General features: G+C 40.9%; 1 protein-coding gene and 1 long non-coding RNA gene across 10 annotated transcripts in view; one reads left to right on the plus strand and one right to left on the minus strand.

The window, feature by feature from the left end:
- Positions 1 to 9678, minus strand: part of GATA6 (GATA binding protein 6) — a 39227-nt gene extending 29549 nt beyond the window's left edge. Inside the window, exons 1-4 of one of the 8 annotated variants that reach the window (XM_031946538.1) lie at positions 9390 to 9678; positions 8717 to 8759; positions 6485 to 7645; positions 626 to 792 (exon numbers count right to left, since the gene is read on the minus strand). In XM_031946538.1, the coding sequence (XP_031802398.1) occupies positions 626 to 792; positions 6485 to 7607 (1290 nt within the window). In that variant the 5' untranslated portion in view covers positions 7608 to 7645; positions 8717 to 8759; positions 9390 to 9678. The other 7 variants (XM_031946539.1, XM_031946537.1, XM_031946536.1 and 4 more) reach the window with 7 other exon arrangements.
- Positions 9679 to 9757: 79 nt separating this feature from the next.
- LOC116420603 lies at positions 9758 to 18157 on the plus strand. Of its 2 annotated transcripts, XR_004230971.1 has the most exons (4): positions 9758 to 9876; positions 10533 to 10601; positions 13508 to 13597; positions 17857 to 18157. It is a non-coding gene; the product is annotated as an uncharacterized LOC116420603 (long non-coding RNA). The 2 variants fall into 2 exon arrangements; XR_004230970.1 differs by lacking the exons at positions 9758 to 9876; positions 10533 to 10601 and adding an exon at positions 10613 to 11032.
- Positions 18158 to 19089: the final 932 nt, after the last annotated feature.

Below are 19089 nucleotides of genomic sequence, written 5' to 3' on the forward strand. Positions count from 1 at the left end.
TGTAATGAATTTTCTCCAGAAAATACAGCAGTAATGAGCTCACTAAAAGAGACTCAACACACAGAGGTGAAATTGATCCCTGAAGAAAAATTAGAGCTTTTAAGCATCATAAACTTGAAAGATGTTTTAATTTCTAGCTTTCAAAGACCTCAGCTAATAGCAATTCAAAAACGGTGACAAACTAATCCAAATTTACCAAAATTCAACATTCTACCTCCCTCCCCCTCCAAAAAAAAAAATTAAAGAATGTATAGTATTCTACTCAAAAGTGGAATTAAAAGCAAGCTGGCCCAAGAAATTATTCACAATGGAATGCAGATGTGAATAAGCGTCTACATAGAGAATCTTCTCAACCCTCTCCTTCCTTCTTGAATCCAAGACTACCCTGGAGACTCAACTCCACACAGTTCCAGGAGCAACTAGGTCTGCCCCATCTCCCCTACTTGTTAACAAGTCTGTGAGAACTGTCTGGCTATTTCCCAATCCCGGCACTTTCCCTCAATTCCCTTCTCATGATGCCATTTTGGGGGCTCTGAATTCTGGGACACCCCCAGTCAAAGAAAATGGTTTAACTCAACGCCATATAGATTCAGTCACAAGCTGCTCTGTGCATGCTCTCACTTACCACTCTTTTCTGGGGTTTGATAAGAGGTCGACTCAGCCCATTCATTTTGCTGTAGAGCCCACAGGCATTGCATAGGTAGTGGCCTGTCCCATCCCTTCTCCACAGGGGTGTCTGGATAGAACCGCAGTTTACACATTCTCGACTGTCCGACAGATCCTCCAGCAGTTCTGGGGTGGGGAAGGTGGAAGGGGGAGAAAGAGCAGTGAGGGAACAAAAAAAAAAAAAAAAAAAAAAAAAAAATCAAGGGTTGACATGAATATCTGGAAACTGAAAAGCTAACACTGATTTAATGAAGAAATTGAATTGAGGGGAGGGGGAGGACCCTGAGCCTCGGATTTATCATTTGTAAATGGAAGGAGTTTGAACTAGGAGGGAATCCCAAGTTTCCAGTTCCATATCTGTGATCCTATAATGGAACCTATTATAGGCATAGAGAGGCAGATGTTACTTTTATCTGCTTTCCTGCAAAATAATCTGGAATTGAAATGCTCTCCCTACTAAACCAATGGAGTTGTAACGAAATTACTATGCTTCCTCCGAAATGCGACTGCAATCTTACTCTTTATTCCCCCCCTCCTCTTAAAAACCCAACGTAGTCTCAGATCCAGAAATGATTTGGGGATTTACCTAAAGAAGACCTTCCAAAATAATCCCATTTTCCTTGCTCTCCTCCATTCCAGTGGGAGGCAGAATGCTAGCCGTAAAGCCAGGAAAACGGTCAAGTCTCAATTCTGACAAATTTCGCCTGTGTAAACTGAGTGGTCATAACCTCTCAGCACTTGAGGCCAGAGGCCTCACACACCTGGCCTACCTCCCAGTATGGCCTGAACCAAGATTAAAATATAATTGGGAAATTTTAAACTAAATAAAAACACAATCTAATATTGCTGCCTATGTGGGGAGTAAACCTTAGGGAGAACCCCACTTCTGTTTGAGTTTGATTCCTCTGCTATAGGTAACTTTCTAAGACTATTAAATTGCCAAAGAAAGTACCAGTCTTCACTAGAAGAGTGAGTTTCCTCACCTAGGAGGTTCCCTAATGCTTTCTATTTTGGGGCATCTTATTTCACAAGTTTGATGGAACTACACCATCCTGGTATTTGACTAAAATTGTACAGGGGGCAAGGTCAATGAATTTATTGCCCAGAAGCCACACTAGAAACTGTACAAAGATTGATATCGTTATATAATTTTCCATTTAAAGGAAAGGGAAAGTAGGGGATGTTGGTGTATTTTTGCTGAGGAGATTCCAAAAAAAAAAAAAAAAATTCTTTAATTGAAGAACCTATTGTTGTGTGTCTAGCTCTAATATTATCGATACTAATATTCCTCTTTCTATGGCTCTCAAGTTCTCCTCAAGTTTAGACTGAACACTTTCAGGAATGAAGCCTGCACAGTTACAATAAGATTATTTGCCAAACGAGAAGAGGTCATTAAACATTAACACAGATCTGTTCACCACCACTTCCAAAACCTGGGAAAAGTTAATTAAACAGAGGCAGTGTGACATTTTATCATTTTCCTAATGTTATCTGAAACATTTTTAAAGCATAACACTGCTGTCTACTTTCATTTAACAACTCAGTAAAAAACTACTGAAATGAAACTTACTGGTACAGATTTTTTTTTTTCCTACTGAGGGGGGATTCTTTTTCTCTAAACTTCTTGGGACATTATCAATTAATTAGAAAAATAACTATTTTCCTTTAGGAAAAAAGGTATCAACCAAATAAACATTCATGGGGCAGTGTCTAAAAGATTGCTTAAAAGAAAACACCTTACTTGTAAATATTTCTTTCTCCTATAAGACACATTTTAAAAAGTAGCTACAGTGAAAGGTATATACAGTTGCCTCTAACCTCTTTTATCATTGTAACATTAATACTTTATCCTCATTTGAAAACGATTATACCTGACAGCATTAAATAACCCATCCACCAAACTCATATTCTGTGCTTTTTAAAAAATTTTCATTCACAAATTATCATCTAGATTAACATTTTGATCTGTGATAAATATGCTTGGAATCCCAATTCACAGATTTGCCTATTTTGTTGACTCTCAATTAAAATAAATCTACTTATAAAAATCACTAATTAAGAACAAATAGTTGTAACATTTTATTACTCTCCTCCACAAATAGCTAAATGAATGAATGGATAAACAGCTATCTTCTCCTGAAAGACTTCACCAAGAAGAATTAGCCCAATCTTTTAATCCTTAAGACTCTTTAAATTATATGTGACACATTTTCCCATATATATCCCTTTTTCTGGAAATTTCTGGACCGTATTTTCATATTTTATAGAATTACCTCTTGATTATTATGCCAACCTTTTATACCTTCTTATTGCTTGTTGGTCCAGAAGAACAAGTATTCTACTTACTGACAACTCATAGTAAGGTTAATTAAATGTGCTTAAGGTTTTCAACTAACTGCACTGTTTCAGCTATAAAAACAAATTTTAATAAAAGATTATTTTTCCATCTTTCAGAAACGAACTGAATTATCCTCCAGAACTGAGAATATAGTTTAAGGTTTTCACTGGCAAATTAACAAACACAATACACGGGAGGTTTTGTTCTTTCCGCTAAAAGCTACCATTGAATTCGGTAATCAGTAAAAATGCTTAGTACTTCCAAGGACACTGAAGTTAAACAGTTATTTGTCTTGGTTGTTGACTTTAAAATGTTACCTTTCAGAGTACCTATTAGAGGGAATATTTCACTTTGCCTTGAAAATTCTTTCCTAAAGAGAATGCGAATATTAACCAACGCCCCAAATCCAACTGAGAAATTAATTTGAATTTCACTTTTTTTTTAATTCAAAAGGAAAACCAAGCACTCGTTTCACATGTTTGTGGTTATTGTTTAGTCGGTATTTTTCCATTATCTGGCTTAGATGCATCTACAAATCTAAACTTTATTTTCGATTAAAAAACCTGGAGGGAGGACTCCTGGTAGGTAGCACTGGTAGTTTTTCATTCATTTGTTTTAGAACCCAATCTTTGCATAACTCAGTCTCTATCACTTATCACTTTTCTTCCTCAACTTTGAGCCCACACAGAAATTACTTAGTAGCAGAAATCATCCCACATCCCCCATCCCTTCAGTTTCTTTCAGGGCGCGTCCACTAAACTGTGATCACTAACTACACATTGTTGACCACACGGGAATTTTTATGGGAAAAGACTTGAAATTAGATCGAATCATGGCAGACTGGGCAAATGCAAACTCGGTGGGATTTTCACGGAGTCTTCTACCCATTACCTCAGGGGTAGTCAGGGATAAGGAACTTGGTTTAGATTCCAAAACTCTAAATTGTACAGTTGAAAGCTTTTCATTTGTGCTTTAGTCCTCTTGCTTGCAAAAGATGAAGAAAAAGGAGGGATAATGAGAAGAGATGTAAAAAGCTAGCTAAGAGCACTGTAACACTGACATTCCCTGCATTGTGCCCTCAAAGACATTTGTTATCAAGACACCTGCAATTTGGGAAGCAAAGAATAGAGTGATATTTAGTTTCTCCTTTCTTCTACTCGGGGAGATTTCTCTGCTTTCCTTTTCTCAATCATGGAAAATTTCCCTAAGCCTTATTCTTAATAATTCTATTCTTTTAACACTCAATTTTATATATATATATATATATATATATATATATATATATATATATATATATACAGAGAGAGAGAGAGAGAGAGAGAGAGAGAGAGAGAGAGAGAGATTCCACAAATGTGATTCGGTCACATTTGAATTATTACAATAAAACCCAAAGGGAAGATAAAGAGTGTGGATAAGTGAAAAGACTAATTTTGAAATGGAGTTACTTGAAATATTTAAAATTCGATACCACGTTCTCTGCTAGAGATATTCTAGGAATCCTTTGATTTAAAATATTTCACTAAAGATTTATTTAATATTATTTAGAAAAACATCTTTTCACACTATTCTATCAAATATTAGAATAATTTGGAAAAGAGGAGAGGCAAAAAGAGACACTCTGGGTCAAAAAAATAGCCTTCATTGCTAAATATTGATCTACAAATATATCTCATTTACTGTTTTGTGGTTTTCCTCCGATACAATCATGCCCTCAGTCATAAACCCCTCCATCTGTTGTGTTTTTTTTTAAGTCTCTACATATTCATTCCTAGAAGCAAATAGTATTTATCATACAGAATAGGTACCCTCATGTCATCTTAAGTGGGAGAAGTGACAAAAGTGTGTGGTTTAGTTAATAACCTGCAAATTCCACATGCAACACACATACACATATACTTTTATGCAGGTGATTTTCAAAATATTAGGTGATGGGGGAGGGGAGGATCACCAAAAGGGCAAATTAAAGCATGAAAGGTGGTAGAGAGCAAGGCAGTGCTAATTGTCTCCATATTTGTCTGCTCCTAATAAAACCTAAAATTTTGATTTTGTTTTCACTTCATAGTCACACCATCCACTGAGGTATGACAATACCTGCCATCAGTAATCTCTAAAGGACTGGGAGCTTTGTATTCCAGAATTTGTCTCATAACTTCTTGTTTTCATAATTCAGTTTTTACCACCTGGACCTAAGAAAGTATGTGAAGAAGGATAAGAAGCTATATAGATAAGAGTCTGACATTAGTTGGTTTCTTCTCTAGCATCAAAACTGCTATCATTCTCTCCCCCAAAACTAAAAATGTATTCCATTGAATCTGTCAATTCATCAAATGTTAGATCAGAAATGAGATGAATAGTGCTCCTAGGAGTACTGAGAAAGGCTTAGATGGAGATGAGGGAAGAGAAATGAGATTGGTGCAGTTTAGGTGCCAAGAATTACTGTATGGTTCAATTGTCCTAAATATTTAGACAGATATGAACTGAAAAAGGTCCAGTTTCAATCGATGAGAGAGAGGTGCCCTTCGATGTATTACCATGAATGTGATAGATTTGTCCAAATGTCATCCCCAGGTACAAAGCTGGCCTGTTGGTGACTATGAACATTGGAAACCATACCAGGTCTGGCATCTGCCAGCTACCAGGAATCCTCACCTATGCCAACAGGAGGACAGTCTCCCCCAAAGATGGAAAGTCATTGACATAGAATTTCAGGGAATAATCACTCAAGTTGCCAACTCTGCAGGATCTATTATCTGAAAATGACACCCATAATCCAAGACAAGACTAGTTAACCTCTGTTCCTCTATTCTATCGCCAGAAACTCAGAAAACAAGTTACACTGAACCCTTTACTGCTGTATGGTTCTTTAAAATATTTTTAAAGAGGGCGAAAATCTCTTATGCAGGAAAGAAAATTGAGATGTCTTGGGGAATTTGAAAAGAAGAGACATTATTAAAATTCCCAATACCTCCTAAATCCCTTAAGGTCCAGTCAATCAAAAATCTCATCCCCACTATAGAATTTCATCTTTCACCGCAAACACCTAAACGCTGGTTGGAGGACAAGAGAATTTTTTGAAGGCCAAGGAGAGAATTTTAAGCAATTTGTCGAACAAGGCCTGTTCTTCCCAAGAATCAAAATTAATTAATGCTCTTTCCCTTTCAAACAACACCCTCCCCCAAGAATCTACATAAAAATTCAGGACATTTAGATATATAGCAAAATGAAAATGCCCCTTTTTAATTAAATATGTCAATGGTACCTACATTTTAGAAAGGGCCTATAGCCTCAGTCTCTAACGTGGATGTAGCAAGTCCAACTTGTGACTTGCCAGCTTCTGACAGTCTCTACCACTCTGATCGCCCCCTTTCAGCTCAAGTATTCTGGCTTCCTCTCCCTCTGCTCCATCCTCCACTCATCCAATTGCTTGGTTTCCTTCCTACCCTCACCCCTGCCCCTGCGTTTGAAGTACTTCATCTTTACCTGCACTGGGGCCTCGGGGCACTGTGAGTGGAGGGCCTGATCGACTCTGAAGGCTGTGCAGAACGGAGTTCTCGAAGGGGCCCGCGGGCCAACCAGGCGTCAGCGGAGCTCCCACGTAGGGCGAGTAGGGGGCTGGGTGGTGGTGGTGATGGTGATGATGATGGTAGGATCCATTCAGGGGCCGAGGCCCGGCCAGCGGGCTGTACTGATGCTCCCGACTACCCATGGCTCCGAGACTCCCGCTGCTGCCTCCGCCGCCTCCGCCACTCCCTGCGCTGCTCCCGCTGGCCCCGTAGCCGCTGGATTCCCGAGGTGCACCGTTGGGCATAGGAGGGCTAGGCGAATAAGGGAAGCGGGCAGAAGCATGCGACCCTCCGGTACTCGCGTTGCCACCACCGCTGCTCCCACTGCCTCCGCTGCCGTATGGAGGACTATCAGCTGAAGGCTGAGGCCAGCCAGGGTGCCCACCGCCAGGATGATTAGGAGGCCCGCTGGCAGCGCCTTGTAAGTAAGGCAAGCCGGGAAGCATGGAGCCCACGCGGGTGGTGGGCACGTACACGGGAGAACTGGCGGCGGCTGCGGCCGCGGCTGCGGCCGCGGCAGCAGAATGCACGAAGCCGCCGGCCGCGCCGTCGTAAGCCGCTGGTCCCTGGGAAGAGAGGGCCGCGAGGGTCTGGTACATTTCCTCCGGCTGCTCCGCAGCAGCAAAAGGGCTCAGTTTGGTGCCGCGACTGGACCAAAGCAGCTTGCTAGCGGTCGCGGCCTGGTCGAGGTCAGTGAAGAGCAATAGATCCTCCCAGCCTGACAAGGCACTTCCCTGTCCCCCGACCCCGGATGCTGAGGGGCCGTGGGGGGGCCCAAAGTGGTGCGGGGTGTAAGAGCTGAGCAACAAGGATCGAGCTGGGGTTCCGGCCCCGTCCGGGTCTAGCTGGGGCGTCCTGCAGGAACCGGCGCCGCTGGAGCCTCGCTCGCCCCCCCGGGAGCAGCAAGAAGAGGAAGAAGAAGAGAGGGGAGAAGGTGGGGAAGAAGGCTCCCGCGTTGGAAAGGGACAAGAGTCACTGGCGTCCGAAGCCCCGGCCCCACACCGCTTCAACAGGCACCAACTACCGTCAGTCAAGGCCATCCAAGGTCCGGCGCCACACCTAGCAGCTCCGCTAGCTCCTAAAGGAAGGGAGGGAGGGAGGGGATGGAAACCAGGGAGAAAGAGACACCAAGAGAAATATTACCAAATAAGAAAATGAGAAAGCGCTCCAAATCTCTCTCCTCTCTTTAAAAAAGTTATTTGAAAACTCCCTTTTCCCGCTACTATGAGGACTGGAAGATATCTGAAAAGCTTGGGCTGGGGCAGCAGTAAACCCTCACCCCGAAATACCTAATTTTTCTTCCCACGGCCGCCCCCACCGCTCTTTCCCTCACCCTCTTCAGCATCCTTTGCTGGACCCAATACCAGCCCTAGAGGTTCCCCTTCACGGTCCAATCTAGTGAAGTCTCTCTTTGGCGGCTTTTCTGGCTAAGAGTTAATTCCTCTTGGGGAAAGGGAGGAGGAAAACAAAAGCTTTTTTTTTTTTTTTTTTTTTTTAAGAGAATGAGAATCGAGAGCGGGGTGCGGACACTCGGGGTCTCTAGTCCATCTCCTTTCTCTATCTCCGCTTTTCCCCCGGTTAAAAAAAAAAAAAATACTAGGAAGAACCCATGAAAAGCAACCTGTCTCTGAAAACGAAACCACGGACTTTCTCCCCCACTGGATCACTCCAAGAGTTTTCCTAGCTGCCAAGGAGGGAAGGAGGAGGGTGGGGAAGAGGGAGGGGTTGAGGGGGAAAGAAAAGAGAAATCCCGAGATGAGCACAAGTGAAGAGAGGACGTAGGAGGCTAGGAGGCGGAGGCTAAGGGGAGCCTAAGTGGAGCCAACTACCTTTTGGTGAGAGGCTGTGCCAGGCCACGCCATCAGCTACGGGCCCCAAGACTTAGAAGGATCGAGACCCAAACCCAAACCTCGTTCATCAGTCGCCGCCGCAGCTGCCATTGCACACCTTAGAAATGGCACAGTTCCACTATCAACAAGCCCTGAGGTGCTGACCACACTCACACATGCGGCGCGCACACATACACACACACACACACACACACACACACACACACACACACGAGCACTCACAAAGACCAACATATACATAATTTGTAACCCTGGACCCCTACACCTCATTTATTATTCCTCACCAAGACCATACTCACGCGCAACAGAAAGATCCCACAATTCTGGGGGTGAGGGGAGACACTAGAAAGAGAGAAGAGAGGGGAGTGTGAAGAAAAGGGAGACGGGAAGAAACTCGCCCCAGAGCCAAGTCTGCCCAAAAGGAGGGAGAAGGAAGGAGTGACAGCGGGTCACGGAAGAAACCAAAAAGTCCCACCTCTTTGGTGGCCGATTTCTGAAATCTCTTCGGAAAGTTGGGAGATAACCATAGTCGAAGTAATATCAGCACCCACAATTTTGTAATATAAAAGGAGTCTGCCTGCCCATTCGTCTGCTCCCCCTTCCCGGTCTCCCCCTCCTCACCCCACCCCACTCCTGTTCTCCCTATGAGATAACTTGCAGATAAGGCTCTGAGCAGATAAAATATTTCAGGCTCAGAAAAAGCATCGAAGTTTGCCTGAGGGAGGCTCTGTCCCGGGAAAACCCGGCAGCAGCTGCAGACATCGAGGAAGAAGGAAGGGAAGGACCCACCCGGAATCCTGGACGTAGCTTTCTGGTGGCGAGAGTGCGCTCGTTTCTGCTTTCCCCCTCCCTCTGGGAAAGGCCAGAAGCAGGGGACTGAAAAGAGGAATGGGTGGGAGGGAGAGAGAAAGAAATGGCCAAGGGAAGAAAAGGGGAGGGAATGGAAGGCGGGGGGAGATAAACGAACCAAACCTAGAGTGGTCGATTTGCATCGAGGCTGGTTGGAGTGGTGTTTAATCCCGGGAGCTAGGAGCTGGAGCTGAGGAAAGCAAGCAAAGGCGAGAGTCCGGGGTGTGCAGCGAAGAGCTGCTCAAGTATAAAAAGGAGAGAGGAGGCGCCTCTCACAGCCCTGCCGGAAAATTGCAGCCTGCTTCTCCTGATTGGATTCACTGAGCCCTAAACAAACAGCGCTCGCCAGAAGGGTGCCAGTCAGCGGGCCCTCTCGGCTCACTCTGAGCTGCTATGCTCTGGAGGTGAAGAGGAGGGAGAGAGGGAGGGGAAGGGAGGGAACCAAAGCGGAGGGGAGGGGACCAGTAAGGAGGTGACGAGAAGGAGGGGGAGGGGACGTGGGGGCAGGGGAAGGCTGTGTGAATTCTAGAGAGAGAGAGACTGAGCTCGGACAGAGCCTATAATGTGAGGGGTGAGTGAGGAGAGCAGCCCGCGAAGTACCAGAATTAAGGTTAGTTCCACTAGGCCGATTCCAAGGAATCAAAGCTGTACTGGACGACAAGAAACGCGGGTCCCAAGCGCTTGAGGGGTACAGGTGGGAGGACTGAAATCTACAGCTAAAGTCTCTGTGTCCAAAGACCCCCACCAACCGCGCTACATAACCGTGCCACCCCAAATTCACACGGTCCCTAAGAAAAAAAGCCTCCTTGGGTTCTTCCCAGTCCGCCAGAGCAGAAACAAACATATCATGTAGTAAAAGAGAAATGTCCCAAATAAACTATTTCGACTGAAAGAGAAAATTCGATTGGTCGCAAGTTCCTTCTCTTCACTCTCACCACTACCCACAAATTAACCACTACAATGAGGTTTGGCGAATGGGGGACAGAGTGCGGTTGATCTAAATTTGTTTCCGATCTTAAACTTTTAGTACCGATGTACCCACTTTTCCGGGAGCCCGGGATTGCTAGTTTTGTCGCTTGTGGGGAAATTTGGTTTCTAAAATAGCTAGAGGCTAATTCCACTTAACTAGCTCTCTCTCTCTCTCTCTCTCTCTCTCTCTCTCTCTCTCTCTCTCTCCCCTTCCCTCCCTCCCTCCCAAACCCACCTCAACCCCCGGCTCCGATCCTCCTCCGATTCTGCCTGTCTCAATCTCATCTGGTTCTGAAGTTCACGTCCGCCACTCTCTTTGTTATTTCAATTCGGACTAGTGGAGAACTCTTAAGTGTAGAGGATCAGGTGGGTGAAAATGGTCCCATATTCAGATATCAATAATTAACATAAAGTTTATCAGGTTTTTATATACTCAATTTGGTCTTCTAAATATCCCTTTCTACGCCCACCCCCGTCCCACTCCAAATTCAGGTAAGTCTTTTCAAACAAGTTGAGTTGAGAAATTAGCATTCATATTTTCTCCTTTCTTTTCTGTCTCCAAATGGTTATCACAATTGGGCACAGATCAACATGGTTCTTAGCAGGAAAAGTGACTAGGAATTAAAATAACTCGTTCCCCAGGGGTTATCAGCTGGATATCAGTCCTCATCAGTTTGTACAGAGAGAGTCTCATCTGGCGGGAGCTGTGTGAAGTCTGTCTCGCTCCCTGGAGCTAACAAACATCATTCCTTCCGATGGACGTGACCCAAAGACTGGGGACAGAGAATTTAACTGGGGTAGGAACTGCTGTGTTTTGAGGGGTTTTTTTTTCTTTCCATTCATTCCCCCCCACCCCCCCTCCCCCCAGGTAAATCGAAGTAAAAGCATTGTTAATACGCTCTGGTCTTGCTTGCTTTATTTTTCTGCATTCGGTTTCTCTGGGATTTTCTCTTAGGCTTCTTGGTAGAGAGAACTGAGCTGCGGCAGGTAATTTTCAAATGTTATTAAGGACTAAACGATCAGTGTCAAATCTAAATAGAAAATTTTGTTTCCTTTCTAATAAATCTGAATTGGGAGCACTATGGTTCACTGGTGTGGAATGAGGGTGGTTAGAGGAGAAGGGAATGAGCTAAAAGAGGGAATTTACCCTTCCCCCTTCCCTCTTCCGCCAGTTCTTCGTTGTAAATTTCTGTTAAACACTTAGAGATTTTAAAATCCTTACTGTGAAGATTCCTAGTTTTGCTTGGTTTCCTTACCAGTTAAAACTATGTATCCCAATTTCACATAAACGATTGAGTAGCTTTTATAATTAATCCAGTTTTGATCGAGTGTCAATGTGAAGAGAAAGCAAAGCTTTTGTTCAATTGCTAAAATGAATTAGTTTTGAGCTCAGAATTGCCATAGAATTCTTTAGCAAGTAGTAATTAAGTTAAAAATCGGATTGGTTTGCTTGTTCTGTAAGATGTTTCAGTCAGAACTAGTGCTGATTTAGACCTATTTTCCTATTGAATCCAACTATTTTGTTACGGTATTTTTTTTATTAAAAAATTAGCAGTACTCACCTCATAAATTAGTGATTTTTGAAAAGAAATAGCTATTCTATAGAGATTTGCCTGAGAGCTAGTAATAAACTTCGGAATCCGAACGCACACATCCTGCGAAGTTCCCAAGAACTGTTTGTTACCTAGTCTAAGGATACCATCTAGAAATTTGCAATTATGAAGGTGGGGCGGGAGGGGGAAAGGCTAAAAGGGTTGGGCTACTATTTCTATAAAGTAAATTAATGATTTTGACCAGCTCTTTACCACGTCTCTCTCCGACTGAGAAAACTCTACCAAGCTATGCCTAGGCTAGAAAGAGAAGGGGAGAGACACTGGTCCTACAAATTCAAGCCTCTTGTGGCTCTGAGATGACCTGATTTTACGCTTCAGACTCCCAAACTTTTTACTTTATTTTTTTCTAAAACAGAGAAGAAAACTGTATAAGTCTCTGCTAAGCAACATATTTCTTCTCTTTTTTCTACTTTGTTTTCCAACTGGAGATGGCATTAGGAATTGTAGGGCTGCCCTGGTTATAAATGCCGAAGAAAGTGAGATTTAAAAAATAATAAGAAGTTTTAAATCAAAATGTTAATTCCATTATGTTGGAGCAACGCTCAGATTTACTCCTTGTGACTTAGCCTCTTTAGGGTCCGAGAGGATTACTTCAATGGCAAAAAAGCAGTATTTTCAAAGAAACCAAATCAGTCTTGGGTCATCTGCTACGCGTCTCTAAACTGGCTTCTTTTCTTTCTCCCACTAAAGTCATTTTTCAGAATAAGAGTAGGAGAAGAGGTGTGGAAGGGAGGATCTCTTTTAAAGAAGAGAGGGGAAAATTCAGGAGTTTGAAAGAGCTAAAAAAAAATTTTTTTTCAAAAGTAAACAGTCTCGGGTTATTAGAATCACTCTTCCTCTTTCGTTTTTTCTCCCCTTTCTCTCTTTTTAAAAGTTTTCATTTTAAACAATTTCACTGCTTCAAATTCAAAACAAAACAAACAACAAAAAAAAGACATGGATCTTCCATCTAATAAGCCTGGAGTGAGGGGGAAAACCTGGTCCCTGCGATGATTTCATTAAAATAGTGAGTCGAGTAAATTTGGCTTTTCTGGAATTTTCTCCTTTGTCGAGAGGTATAATTTATTTTGGCAGAAGTATATTCATTATTCTTAGTTTTAATTCAACCATAATACGTCAGTTAATGGGGGGAGGGGGGAGGCAAAACTGGCGAGACTGTTCTTAAACTCCGTCATTAGTTCAGTTTTGTAGGCTGTTTTAGAGCTAGCTCAAAAGAGGATTAGCGTCATAATATACCCTTCACCCTACAAGTTCAAGCCTATTATAATGACATTTAACTAAATTGATGATTTTCTTTCAGGGGGAAAAAAAAAACGGAAATAATACAAATTTTCAATAGAAAAGTTTTTCCATTTTAGGAATTTTTTAAAGCCCTGGCTTGTGATGCCTCCCCCTCAATACACTATATTTCTTCTGATCTGACCTTCTCCTGCTTAAAGATTTGGGTCCCACTAAATGTTACCCCTATTCTTACTTCTACCTTTATTCCTACTCCATTGAGAAGTCTCAGTAATTCTAGTCTAGTCTGCCAAATTCTAGTCTACCAAAGGGAAATCTTTGGCTTACAGAAAATGTAGATCATTATAGATCCCTTGTTATCTTAAAAAAAAAAAAATACAAGTTATTTAAAATCCAAAATTGTTTATTTTTCATTTAAAGGGAAAGTCAACGAATGATGAAAGCTAACTCTGCCCAGGTGTCCTTCCCACCCTATCCATCCACTTCCCCAAACTCAATCCCCTACCCCAGGTAAGAAAAACTGTGAATGTTGATCTTTTCAACACATATAAAAACACAATTCTTCTGGAATAAAGGAGGCACCATGGCTCCTGGAGCGGAGAGACTTTAGGTTCCTAGGTTTGGATTCCTGCTGGGGATGCAGGCTACAGTCCCCTGGAGGGCGGGGCTGGGTTGGGCCTGGCCGCGCTGCTGCTGCTGGGAGGTGGGATATACAGTACGAAAGGTCACTCTGGTAGCATTCTTCTCTTCACCATGTTTATATAGCTAAATGTACTTCATACCCGGCTGGTAAGCTATGGCAGTAGAGATAAGCAGACTTGAGTGGGGGGAGGGTGATAGTGAAAAACTTGTTGGAGGTACCTAAAATTCAATTCTTATCCATTCATTTTTTCCCTTCCTTTTTGCCTCCCTTCCCTTTTCCTTCAATCATTTTTTCCTTTCTCTTCTTTTTTTCTTACCTTCTTTCCATCTTTCCTTCCTTCTTAAATAGTGTTATCCCAGTCACCAAAGAAGACATTAATTTATTTTTCATTTTCTGCCTCTTCTAGCCATAGCCACTTTAAATCAAATTAAGTTTGCTATTAAGTGAATATCATCAGACCATCAGTAATGACAAAAAGTTGTTTTCTACAGAAAATTACTCTTCCTCTCCTAACAATAGCAAAGAATGGAATCAAAATTCCATTCCTAATAAATAGATTCTTGTTCCCCCTCTGCCATGATCCTTAACAACTCTTGGAACAGTTTTTTCACCCAAACACTTTGGGCCAGTTTTAATCAGGTTGATCTCTAACATGTTAGCTTCAGAATTAGACTATCAGGACCCAGCCTAGTTTTGAGAAACTCAGGTCTAAAGAACAGAGCAGAATGTAGTTAGTCAAAAAAGCTTCAGAAAGGCCTGGAATTCCTATCCTTTCAGAAATATTTCAAAGCTCAGGTGGATCAGTTTTAGGTTAAGGGTTTGACAGAGTCCATCTTGGGCAGAAGAATTTTAATCTTTCTCACTATAGGTTTGCTGAATAGACTAAGTTCTTTCTAAGATAAGGCACATCTAACCATTCCACTTACTAGGTAAATGGAGTTGGAAGTTATGTAAGTCAAAACCATGCTCTTATTTTTAAAAATAAATAAATAAAGCATACAAACAAAATAACATTTTCATTGCTCTCCCCTTGTTCCCTCCACCCAAATAAAGTGGAAAATATATCAACACCAGCCACAGAAGGCAGATCTCCATTTAAGATGCCAATGAACAGGACTCAGAATCATAAGGCCTCCTATGGATGGGACTAGATAAAGGAATGAAGTCAAGAGCAACAAGACAGGGAAGTGTCTATTTTCTTCTAATAAAGGAGATGGATATAATTTAATACTATTTTTTTCATAATTAATTACCATCCATTTTGACTTACTACAGGATTTTCTAATGTCCTTTCTAGCTCCAAATTTCCTATGATACTCAATGAGAGCACGAAAATCTTCAGGAATCTTAATTTAAACCTTTACCTTACCTTTCACCCAAAGTGGCAAAAGGAATATACATTTTCCATCCTACCTCTTGTCCCCACATTAGGGGATGAGAAATTTGGGAGTCCTTAAGGTCCCTGAGGATGCTGTCGTGCCCCCAGAAAAGGAGCATGGAAAAAGAAAAGAAGATTAAGGAGAAAAAGAAAAAAGGAAATCTAGCATTGGAGGGAGAGAAACAACTCCCTAAATTTTATTTCCTTTTTTTCTGCCTCTACTTCTCTCTCCCCAGACCTCAGACCAAGAAAAAAGTACTTTAGTTCGCTATTTTTGAACAAGGGTTCAATAGATAGGGAAAGAGTGAACATAATATTTTTTTTATCCCAACTGATAGCCTTAGCCTTCCTACCTAGTCCAAATACTCTGCTGCCAAGATGTTCTACAGTAGCTAGGTTCGCAATCCTCATGATGATGTGCTTATAGGGCTTTACTCTATTTTGGAAATTATCAATGTCTTTTTCTTCTGGAAGAAAAAGGAAGAAAGAAAGAAAGAAAGAAAGAAAGAAAGAAAGAAAGAAAGAAAGAAAGAAAGAAAGAAAGAAAGAAAGAAAGAAAGAAAGAAAGAAAGAAAGAAAGAAAGAAAGAAAGAAGGAGGGAGGGAGGGAGGGAGGGAGGGAGGGAAGGAAGGAAGGAAGGAAGGAAGGAAGGAAGGAAGGAAGGAAGGAAGGAAGGAAGGAAGGAAGGAAGGAAGGAAGGAAGGAAGAAGGAAGGAAGGAGGAAGAAAGGAAGGAAGGAAGGAAGCAAATTATCTTTGGAGGAAGAAGGGGTCCCAATACAGATGACTAACGGTGATTATGAATAATGGGTCCAATGCTTCCATTTCAAAAAAAGGCAATCTGTGCCCTGAAAATGCTACCACCACTGACCAGTCTCAAGTATTCCTTGGCATATTCTTTTTTTTTTTTTTTGTGGTTCCCCCAAGGACATCTCAGCACAAATTACAATTTATTTTCAAAAAAGTGGGAGGGATGGAAAACAGCAGCAAATTCAGCCTGAGCAACCCACTTAAGTTAGTACACACAGAGATTTCTTAAATCTGAGTGTAGAAGGTTGTTTTTAAAGAAGTCCCAACTAATTTCATTCATCATCCATCTATTGAGCAAAGATACAAAAACTGGAATTGCAGAGATATCTTTAATGAAAGTTTCCTCTCTGTTCAGTTCTCAAGAACATTATGCACTGAGATATATTATAGTTTGAAAATTTCCAAAAAACTAAGAGTAGAAGTTTCTAATATTTACTAATCATTCATTGTATGGCCAGAGAGTAGGAACTTCATATCCTGATTTTGAAGCATTTGCAAGTCTTGACTGAGACCACTTTACAAAGAAGGCTTTGAGAATTAAGCAGAATTTCCAGAAAACAAAGGAAGGATTGCTCCCTTAAAATTTTGTGAAAAAAAGTGAAATTATCCTACAATTATATCTATTGCTCAAATCTCTTCTATACTTAGGGTTCAGAAAAGAAAGGGATCTCTCTCATATTTAGGGCATTTCTGACAGGAATGATCTTAAATGAGGTATAATTTGAATAGGTGATGTACAAATTTAAATGTCTTCGTTTACCCAGCTGTTTCCTGGAAAAGTCCAACTTGCACTTTAAATCCTGAGCCTTGAGAGATTTCTTTGAATACATATATCCAACTGAGAGTCACATTTCTAATAAAATCCTTAAGGAGGCTCAACCCCATCCTCCTCTAGACATGGAAATATATCCAAAGACATGAAGACAGAAAAGAAATATGGGGGGAAAAAATCATTCCTTTATTTTGATTCCTTTTAAGAAGGCAAATACTTTGCCTGCTCTCAGTGTCCTTAAATGAGAAATCTCATAGCAGAGTTCAACTGGATGTTGAGGAAAAGATGGTGAACTTGAAACTCTTCAGATAAAATTTCTCATAAAGAAATTCATTGTTTCAGCCACTTTACACTCCCTTGAGCTTTTTCTTTGTGCATAGTAAAACATTAAAGATTCAAATCCTGGAGAATGTTTAAGAGTTACAGGGAAATCCTGATCAAAATGATCAGAAAGTACCAAGTTCTGCTAATTCCTGGTTCTCAGTTAAAATACATTTTAAATAACCAAAAATAGCTCCAAAGCCTATTGAATCAATAAGTCAAAATGGATGTATTACTGAGAGTACAAAGACAAAAGTGACACAATCCCTTGCTTCAAGGAGCTTATATTCTATCAAGGAAAGAAACAGTTACACATATAGGTAGGTATACACCAAAAAGATACAAAATAGATACGGGATGATTTAAGGATGCAAATCCATGGTTATCTAACTCATTTCTCTCGTTTTGAAATTTTCAATTTTCACTTTTCTATATGATTTTTGAAAGGAAGGAAGGAAGGAAAAAAGGAAGGAAAGAAAGAAGGAAGGATGAAATGTGAAGATAGACCTTTAGAAAATCTAAAGTGACTTTGTAATTAAAATATTTTGAATCTACATTTTTTTTTGTTCCTGTCTGATAGTAATTCTTCTAAAATGAAAATCCTATCAGTCCCATTACCATTCTTCCAATTGCATTTTTTTTTCATTAAATTCTGAGGTCAAAGGAAATGTAACAAAAGGGAATAGATAATTTCTAAATAAGTCGTTTCCAGATTTAAAATTCTATGGTTTTGTGGTCTCTAGCTTAGGACGGTGAGAAAAGAACTTCATTTGCTTTTGAGAAGGGAGATCCTGAAAGAAATGTAAAAGAGCTTCAAATGCTTGTGCATTTTTTTTTTCTTTTTAGGTTGTACTTGTGCCCAGAGCCTGTTTTTCTCCTGTCTTTGACAACCCTGATCTTCTCTGGGTTTGATTTATTGAGTGCTGTCGTTTCTCTGCTCTTTACTTTCACAATCACACATTCAAACTCGATAAAGTTCAAGACCCTGAATGCTTCCAGCTCTCCCAGATTTACAGTCATGCTGCCTCCCAGAGCAACTCTGAAGCTGATTGAATCCTCATGCACGCAAGAAGTTGGCAAGAATCATCAAAAAAGCCAGAAGAGATGGTGCATAGGATGGTAACAGTCATATTCTTGGGAGGGGGGGGGGGGGGAAGTTGTAAGATATCCTTTGAAAAACAGAACAGATATGGAGTGGTAATGTTTCATATGGGAAGCACCATCTCTGGACCTATGCCATGTTGCCAATCTATGCTATGTTAGTTTCAACATTTAATGCAATCCCCTCACCTAAGGTTAAATAGTTAACTACCTGTGGTCCTGTTGTTACATGGCCACTTAAGACTTAAGTTAATGTTAAGGTAACTTATGACTTCAGCCAGAAAGATAGAAAAAGATTCTCTGCTACCTAGAGTCCTGAATCATGTTCTTAGATTGGACTAAATAGTGTTGTGACTTAGGGCTAAGTATTTAACTCCTCTCTGTTTCAGTTACTTTAGTTGCTAAAAATATTAATTTGTACAAACATTGATCCTGAATGAATTATGTTTAGCAATTTAGACTGACATATTGGTGGAAAGTGAATGAGAATAAATCTGGACTTGTGATTTTATCAGTGTAAACAATTTCTAGTATGGAAATTCCCTCCACCGATACAGATCTCAACTCTTCTGAGACAGGAAATATGGCATCATGAATAATGTGATAGACTTGGAATCAGGAAGATCTGGGCTAGAATTCTGCCACAGACATTTAACTATTAGCTTGTATAAATCAGTCTCTTCATCTATAAAGTGTTCACAATAAAAGTGCCTATCTTACAGAACTATTGGGAACGTCAAATTAAATTATTTATGTAAAGAACTTTACAAACCTTACAGTTATATGGGTATGACTATCATTCTGTAACTTAAAGTTTTGGGAAAAGTGATTAGAATCCTAATAAATTAGGCACCTCTCTCAAGCTCACATCGTCATTATTATCCAGAAGCGAGTCTTGAAGAGCTTCCTACACTTACGCTGTGTAACATTAGGCAAATCATATAACTTTTCTGAGATCCCGTTTCTTCATATATTTAA

The sequence above is a fragment of the Sarcophilus harrisii genome, chromosome 1 (assembly GCF_902635505.1).
Source record: "Sarcophilus harrisii chromosome 1, mSarHar1.11, whole genome shotgun sequence".
NCBI classification, from domain to species: domain Eukaryota; kingdom Metazoa; phylum Chordata; class Mammalia; order Dasyuromorphia; family Dasyuridae; genus Sarcophilus; species Sarcophilus harrisii.